General features: G+C 55.5%; 1 protein-coding gene across 1 annotated transcript in view; it reads right to left on the bottom strand.

Moving 5' to 3' along the window:
- The window catches only part of C16H1orf174 (chromosome 16 C1orf174 homolog), a 5,917-nt gene extending 371 nt beyond the window's left edge, over positions 1-5,546 (bottom strand). The window contains exons 1-4 of the mRNA XM_061382951.1: positions 5,465-5,546; positions 1,878-1,988; positions 648-1,121; positions 1-227 (exon numbers count right to left, since the gene is read on the bottom strand). The exon at positions 1-227 is cut by the window's left edge and continues 371 nt beyond it. Coding sequence (XP_061238935.1) covers positions 114-227; positions 648-1,121; positions 1,878-1,988; positions 5,465-5,479 — 714 coding nt within the window. The 5' untranslated portion in view covers positions 5,480-5,546 and the 3' untranslated portion in view covers positions 1-113. The remainder of the gene's footprint in view (positions 228-647; positions 1,122-1,877; positions 1,989-5,464) is intronic.
- Between the last annotated feature and the right edge of the window lie 3,241 nt (positions 5,547-8,787).

The following is an 8,787-nucleotide window of genomic DNA, read 5'->3' as shown; positions in this document are numbered from 1 at the left end:
TGATTATGAGCACGTCCTCTTGGAGACGTGTTTTGAATAAACCCCGTAATCTGCAAAATCATCACTGTCAATGGTACTAGACGTGCAGAGAATCAGCATGTGCCTCTCACCCTCTACGTTTCCGCACCATCGGCGTCATCCTCCTCGTCATCTTTGGCTCTGAAATGCATTTTCCTAAATTCGCGTCTGCTCATGGAAGGGCAGGATGAAGACACTGGCGGGAGGTCCTTGGAGGGAAGAAAACACCCGGCATAAGCCCCTTGGCTCCAGCCCCGTGTGGGCTCAACTCCCCTCTGCATGATGGAGGGAAGGAGAGGCACTGGGTTAAAGGCAGGAGCCAGCCCGGCAAGTGTGGGCAGCTGCCCAGAGAACCACAGGCCACGGCCACGACTTCCCATGGCACAGCAGGGCCCAGACGCACACAGGGCCAGGCCTGCCCACACCTGCACTCACCAGGGCATCAGTTCTGGGACTTAGGGGGGTGGGGCCCCAAATTGGCATCTGTTTTGCTCTCTCCTCCCCAGTGAGAGTTCTTACTGTGTGTGATCTGCACCGATCAGCGTGCACATGTGAGGACCGAGGTCAGGACCGAGCATGCGGTCTGCTGGGGATGCCCGTCCTGAGTGGGAGAGAAGCACTGGCCTTACCTGCATGAGCTCCACATTTCCAAAGAAGCGGCTCACAGGCATTGGCTGGTTGCTATCGTCGTCCAGAAGGGCGCTGCCGTCCATGAGCAGTGGGGCCCCGGGGCCCTGCTCCAGGTCCAGTGCCGCCCCATCCCTAGTGGGGCAGCCACCGTTGGACTCTCCTCCCACAGGGGCCCCATGTCTCGGTGGGAGTGGCTCGTCCTCAGTCTCTGCCGGGCTGGCATCGCTCTCGGTTCCACAGCGCCCTGGGAGGGGACCAGCTGTCCCCTGGGGAGTGGAGCCGCCAGCTTCCTTTCCCAGAAGCGAGGCCCCATCTTCGGCCGACGCCAAAGGTTCGTGTGTACCCGGGGTCTCGGAGGGCGTGGCAGCGCTGTCACTCCGGTGTTTCTGGAGTTCTGACTTCACAAGATGACCTTTGTCATACTTGAACTTCTTGGACGTCCGCCTGTCGGTGGCTTTGTGTGATGAGGGAGTCTGTCAGGAGAGAACATGCAAGGGGACACCAGACATGTTTTGGGGTACGAAGCAGATGGCATATAATTAACACGCCTCAACCCTGGAGGCTGTCTGTCCTGCTCCTGGCCGACAGCGTCCCTGCTGGAACCACAGCTTCGAGGACAGGGTCCTTTCATGGTTTCCAGTGAAGGGGCAGCGTCCAGATGGATGGCTGGGAGAGAGTCCAGACATGCCCAGTGCTGCCCCCGAAGGGTGCTGTGACAAGTGAAACGACAACCCAAGAACCAGTTTCCATTTGTCTTTGCTGGGACGTGGGCTCCCAGGAGACAGAGCTCTGTGTCCCGGGCGCAGGAACGGGACTTGACTCAGCGCAGCTTTAAGGAGCAGTGCCCTGGGAGATATGGGCCGGTGCGGCTGTGAGACCCAGTCCAGCCAGACCCCAGGCTGTGGCTCAGGGAGCAGCTCCAGGAGCTGGGGCTGCCTGGCTGCCAAGCCTGCAAGACCCTGGACGGCAGACACGGGCCCCCTCCCTCCTCACCTGCCCACAGTGGGGAGCAGCACAGCCCGTGCCCACGTCGCTCAGGCTGCCTGGCAGAGGTTGCTAAGCCCACTGCCCTCAGAGGGCAGCACAAGCCCTGAGGTGGATCCTCCCACGGTCCCAGCACCGTGACCTTCATGCTGGTCTGTTGGCCTCGCCCCAGGCTTTCTAATGCAACACGTTTCATGGAAAGGTAGACACTCCATCCAGTCCTGTCTCTGAGGGGTGAGGCTCACCTGACATGCTGTCTGGGCAGACGTGGTGACGTGGGTATCCTGGGCTGAGGCTGACGCAGCTGAGCAGCTCCGGGCTCGGAGGCGCGCTGAGGACCGCACTCCACCTGCCAGCTGAGCCAGACCAGAGGCCCGTCAGAGACTCAGAGACGGCCTCTCCCGCCCCCATGTTTTTACTGACTGTGGAAAGACAGCAGCCTGTGTCCCTGCTCAGAAGGTTCTCGAACTTTTACAGGGTGTCCCGAGTTCTTGGTAAAAAGCAAAAAAAGCAAAAGACACCCCTCCATGTCCCCTCCTTGAAATCTCAGGGGAGGGGTCCCAATCTCATTGGCTTGAAGGCGCTCCAGCTGCTGGTGGACAGACCTCGATGCTGACAAACCACCCCACCGCCACCTCGCTAAGAAGGCAAATCAAGTCTTCTAGTAATAAGGAAAGGATTAATTAAAACAATAAAGCTTACAATCATTTCTTTTTTTTAATCAGTATTACCACTGTTAATTCCTTTTTTTAATTTAAATTTATTTATTTTAATTGGAGGTTAATTACTTTACAATCATTTTACTTAAGAGTAATTTTAGGTTTTCAGAAAAGCAGCGAAGATGACAAGGGAGTTCCCGCCCGGGGCATCCCTCAGCTTCCCTGGAGCCAACGACCTGCACGTCTGTCAAAATGAAGATGAGACCGGGCTTTATGTGAGTCTCACCCGCTTCTTCACTAACTGCTTTCTCTGTTCCAGGATGGGGACACTTAGACACTTAGCAAACAACACACGAAAGCTCAGGTGAGAACTTGAAAGTGAGAGAGGTGGGTGACAGGGAGGAGGGAGTCGTGGAGGGCAAGCTAGACAGCCCCAGTCACCGTAATCGAGACCTGGAGACACCGACCAGCTGGATGGGGGGCAACACGTGCCAAAGTGGAGGAGAGATCAGAAATCACACAAGCTCCTTGAGAAACCTTTAACAGCAGCTTCTCACCCATCTCTGCCCCGCCCCACCCCCACCCCCACCCGCAGAGCCTTAGACATAAGAGATACAGGTTGGATCCCTGGGTTGGGAAGATCCCCTGGAGGAAGGCATGGCAACCCACTCCAGTATCCTTGCCTGGAGAATCCCACTAGGAGATTGTAAATGGAAAAAATACGGAAAAGACCCCCATTAAGTCAGCAATTACTCGAGAAAGCAGGCTTGCTTAGCAACAAAACCATGAGACAGAAGTATAAGACGTGCCCCCAGACAATAAAACAGTGGTGACATGAGCCCCATGTCCTGCCCAGTGAGCTCAGTAAGGTAGCGATCCCTAGGATGTGCTCTCTGCATACACAAAACAATAATTTGTGGACCTTGCTTGACCATATAGGGACAAGAAAACTCCCCTGCTCAGCCTGGAGGAGGAGCTGATGATGGAAGCATGATGTCTACTCAAGGAAGACAAAGTTCTTCTCTCCCTGTCCACTTTTCCTTTGATTATGAAACTAAAGCCTAAGTTCTCAGGGTACAACACCCCCTCTTCCACCCACTCGTAAACCGCACAAGCATCCATTCTAATAATCACTTCTTATCCATCACTTTGCTCTTGCTGAATTCTTTTCTGCACTGAGACATAAAGGACAGTGGCACTGGAGCTCTTTAGAGACCCAGACATGACGCCAATAGGTCTCACAGTTAAGAGTCCAACTCCAAATGTATTGATCCTGGGTCACACTGGCTTTCTCAAGGTGGGGTGTGAGGGAAATGGACTGGCCCTCGTGACAGCTGCCATCACCCAAGTGTTGATGCTCAGGTTCTGCTCGTGCTGAACAGCCTTAAAAGGACGAGCACTCCCACTTCAAACTCGGGAGAGAACCCTGCTTGGGTCACACACTCATTGGAGCCCCTCTCCCTGCTCTGCCACCAGAGTTACCACATGAAAGCCCTGGTGGCTTGTCAGGGGGACTGAGCTAAGACCCCGCCGGGTTCTGGGGCGAGTGCTGTGTAGGCCCTCCAGTAGCAGCAAGGTGCCTCTAGGTGCTTTCTACATAGTCCTTAAAATACTAGGGTGCAACCGCTCCTCAGAGGGCTTGTTACCACTCAGGGCAGGGGTGGCGGACCCAGTACCCAGAGTTGCTATAGTATCTAAAATGTCCAGTTTTCAACAGAAAATTAGGAAGCATGCAAAGAAAGAGGAATGTAGACCCAAACACTAGAATAATTGCAAGTAAAAGAAACTGCCTGTGACAGTGATCAGATGCGGGATTTATCAGAGAAGAACTTCAAGCTAGCCATTTTAAACATGTTCAAGAACTAAGAGAAACCATGATTAAAGATTTAATGACTTCATACCAAATAAGAGATTATCAATAAAAAAAAAAACCAGACATTATAAAAAAACCAAATGGGAACTCAGGAGTTGAAAATTACAATAGCTGAAATTAAAAATTCACTGGTGGGTTTGGAGTGGGCAGTGCTCAAGAATAGATATGGACCAGAAGAATAAGAGAACTTGAAGATAGATTGCTAGGTTACACAAACGGAAAAACAAAGAGAATTAAGGATGAAATAGAATGGAGAGAGCCTCAGAGACCACTAAATGAACCATCATACATGTAATGGGAGTACCAGGAAGAAAGGAGTACAAAAAATATTGGAAAAAATAAGGGCTGAAAACTTCCCAAATTTATTGAAGAACAATGTACAAACCCAGCAATCTCAAATAACTGAATTTCAAGTAGGATAACTGCAAAGAGATCTATAGTCAGATGCAACACTACAAATGCTGCAACTCAAGGACTATGGAAGATCTTGCAAACAGCAAGAGCTCACTCAGTCGTGTCCGACTTTCTAGGCTCCTCTGTCCATGGGATTCTCCAGGCAATAATACTGCAGTGTGTTGCCATCTCCTCCTCCAGGGGATCTTACCCACTTAGGGATGGAACCCGCGCCTCCTGCATTGCAGGAGGATTCTTGGGAATCCCCAAGCGGCGGAGCTAAACAATCCATCACAAGGCAGGGAAGTCAGACTGGGAAAGTGCCATCCACATGGGGTCTTCAGGAGATCCACTTTGGAGTCAAAGGTACAAACAATAAAAAGGAGAACAGACCAGGAGAGCCCAGGTGCGGCTCCCATCCCCAAGAGGCCCACCTCCATAGGCAGGGCGTATCCAGTCCCGGGCCCTAGACCGCCCGACGGCAACCAGTACCAGGAGCTACCGCCCCTCAATTCTCTCCACCCTCCGGGGTGGACCCCTCGTCGTGTGCCCCAACTTGGGCAGACAGACTCCGGGCCGGGCAGCGTCAGAGTATCGGGGGTTCAGACTAGCTCTGGAGAGGGAGCCCCCCGTTCCAGAACTTTGTCTGGGAACATCCTTCTCAGAGCCCTCCAGCCGGGGGGTGTAGGGTACGTGCGCCTGTGTGTCTGGTGTGTGCTTCTGTGTGTGGGGGGGGGGGTGCGGGGGGGGAGGGGGCTAAGGGCGTGGCCTGAGAGAACCCCCCCCGGGGGGCGTGGCCTGGGAGACCCCTTCCGGGGGTCGAGACACAGGCGTAGACCCCTCCCCCCTCCTTCCGAGGCGTCCAGTGGCTCAGCCTCAGCTCCCACGCGGCCTCCGCCCCCCTCACCTTCCGGCTCCTCATGAGTGTGAGCGGCGCGTTGCCGCTCCCAGCCCCGCAGCCAAGGCCCCGCGCCCAGCCTAATCCTTTCCACCGGAGAAGAGATCCGGCGGCCCTTGGCTCGCGCCGCGGCGTGTGACGCCACCAGAAGACTGGCCAATCACCGCTCGGCGTCCCCAGGTATGTGACCCAACAGAGTCGGCGTTTTACGTATGGGCGGGGAGACGGCCATGTTTGTGAAGGGCTCCTCCCTTGCGGTTTCTCCAGCCGCCATGTTTAAGTGGGGCGGCGGCCATGATTATAAGGGGCGCCTCCGTTTCTGCGGTCTCCATGTTTAAGTGGGGCGGTGGCGACCAGGTTGAGGGACCCTGGCTGCTGTCCCTGGCCACGAGCGTGGAGGTGGGCGGGAAGGTCCTGCGCGGTGGTCTCTTCCATGCGAGTCGGGCAGCTGAATTTCCCCGGTGCCGGCCCTGTCTTCTGGGCTCCGGGCGCGATGCTACAGTCCCTGGAAGTGGGCCCGCGAGGCCGTCTCCGGCCGTGTTCGCACTGCCCGCCGCCGGGGGCGGGGCGGGGCGGGCCGGGCCCGGGGCTGCACGGCGAGCCCGATCGCGGGGGCTCGGAAGGCGGCGGCCTCTCCCGCCGCGAGCTCCGGGGCGGCCACCCTCGGGTGGAGCTCCCGGGTGGAGCCCCCCGCGCTAGGCCGCACCACCTAGCGGCGGCCGACGGGCGGGAACCTGCCTTCTGGGTCCCGGGTCTCGGGCGCGGGCGTCGGCGCCACGGGGCCAGGTCCACGGACGAGGCTGAAGTCTGCCGGGTTTTCGGGCCTCCAGAGCCGGGAGACACCAGCCTCTGTGCCCGCGAGAGGCTCCTTCCGGGAACCGCCCACCTTCTCATCAGGGACGCAGAATAAACGACTGTGCTGTGTACTTTTGTTATTATTATTCTAACAGCTGAGAACATTTACATCAGGCAGTTTTATCAGAAACATTCGATTTTGCACTTAAAAGTGTAAAGGTTGACGTGTGTACCGCTCGAGGGACCCTCACTCATGTGGTCCCCTGGCTCTGCCAAAGGTTTCATGCTCTGGTCTGACGGAATGACCCCCGAAGCCTGGAAAAACACTCGATGCCAGTTTTTAGTACATAAAAAGCAGGGTCCCTCAGGATCCTCCAAAAAGCCCTGCAGACTGTCTGGTCTTTAGAAATCTGACTTTGGTTATTAGGGGGAGCCCCTTCCCATAGACTGCACTTGGGGCTTTGCCTTCGGCGGTGCATCAAGTCCTAGGGTACACACTGCACACTCTTGCACAAGCTAACCCACCTGGCCTGTCCGTCTTCCTTCCCAGTCCCCTGCTTCTCACTGGGTTGTTCCCCATGGTGCACAGGGAAGGGAAAAAAGACTAATGCAGACTGGCAGGAAATCCATTTGAAGAGGAAGCGAACATAATCACTGTCAGCTGCTAAGAAAGAAGCAAAGTGATACAGTGTTAAATACCTAACCTGTCCCATTTTCAGGCTTCCCAGATGTCACAGTGGTAAAAATTTCCCCTGCCAATGCAGGAGACACAAGAGATGGAGGTTTGATCCCTGGGTGGGGAAGATCCCTTGGAGAGGGGAATGGCAACCCACTTCAGTATTCTTGCCTGGGAAATCCCATGGAGTTGCAAAGAGTCAGACAGGACTGAGCATGAACGTCCCATTTTCACTGGAGTGGGTTTCATAATAAGCTAGGTTCTATGGTTCTACTTCGGGCTCCTTAAGGGCTCTGAGTTCTCATTAACCTGGGGTTGGTGGTCACAAGCCAGCGTTTGGCTCCAGGTGGTTATGGTTAATGTCAGTTGAGATGAGCTGGACCATATCCTCTCAGTGTCACCCTGGTTTAACCTCCCTAAGGTGCTCTTGGGCTCTTGTTGCTGACACATTCAGCTCTTGCCTCACCGCGCTCCTGCCCCTAGTCTGTGTGAGTGGTACTTCCAGCCGCCCAGCCGCTCAGGCCTGACCCCGAGGCCCTTACTGCCTGAGTCCCTCAGTGAACGTTCCCGGTCTCCCTTCTCCTCTTGCCTTGGCAGCCAAAATGGTCGTTGATCCACGGTGACCTGCCCCTCTGCTAATGCTCTTCAGCTCTTTCTCACCGCTTCTAGAATGAAGACCAACAGTCCTAATTGACCTGCATGGCCCAGCACAGTGCCTGGCTCAGCGGCTACTCAATGAGTGTTGGTTGAATAAGTGCACAGGAGGCGCTGTGAGGTTGCCCACTGCTGCTCCCCGTCTGGATCCATTTAGCCCTGCTGTACACCCCCTCCCGCTCTGCTGTGCACCCCACTCCCCTGTGTGCCCCCGCCCTGCATGCTCTGTTCTTTCCACCTGGAAAAGTTTCTCCCCAGCCCCCACCCATTGGGTTCAGCAAATTCATTCCTTAAAGCTCAACTCAGATTCAGTTTCTTGGTTGGGGGACATTACTAAATGTTCCCCCTCAAACCCCCAAATTAAGTCTGCCAATTGGGTTTTTTTTTTGGTCATGCTGTGGGGGCATGTGGGATCTTAGTTCCCCGACCAGGGATTGAACCTGTGCCCTTCGCTTTGGGAGCTCGGCGTCTTAACCACTGGAAGTCAGTCTGCCAATTGTTTTTTAGCATCATGCACTCTTGCTCCAGGACACGGTGCCAGCTGGCTCTGCCCTCTCTCTGGGAGCACCACATGGCACACACCTGCACTTGCTCACTCCATGTGTCTGCTGAGCTTCTCTCGTGGCCGGCACCAAGCTGGGCCTGGGGTGGCAGTGGTGGTGAGCTCATACGGAGCCTGCCTTTTAGTGTTTTGGCCCTGCAGGGGGTTGGGCACTGGTGGAATAATCACACAAGGAGCCATCAGTCTGTGTTGGAGCAAGAGGCCACAGGGAGAAGCCACACAGGGGCAGCAGCTGGGATGTCAGACCCACGCGGGGTCAGGTAAGACTCCTTGGAGAGTGGGAGTGGATCAGGAGTCACCTCTTCCTCCAGGACCCAAGCACCTCTCAGGTTCCCCAGGAGGAATCATGCAGGAGCCCCCACCTGGGCAGAGGGTCACCCTTCCTGAGGCTCTGCCCTGGTGGAGGAGCCGTGCTTGGACTCTCTGCTCTCCCCACCTCCCCAGCTGCCATTTCAGGATGTGATCCATCCTGGAAGGCACACAGAGAACACAGAATCAAAATCATGCCTTGGAGCATCCTTCTGGGTTCCTCGGCGCCCTTGGTGTCTCTTTTTCTTGCTCAACGGCTGTACCCCCTGCCCTTTCAGGGTTAGGGGCCCTGAGAGGGGTGTCTCATGATGGCAGGATGCTGGTTCTCGTTGGTGG

This window comes from Bos javanicus, chromosome 16 (genome assembly GCF_032452875.1).
Source record: "Bos javanicus breed banteng chromosome 16, ARS-OSU_banteng_1.0, whole genome shotgun sequence".
Classification (NCBI taxonomy): Eukaryota; Metazoa; Chordata; class Mammalia; order Artiodactyla; family Bovidae; genus Bos; species Bos javanicus.
The sequence above is the reverse complement of the archived record's forward strand: the minus strand, read 5'-3'. Positions and strand labels throughout refer to the sequence as shown.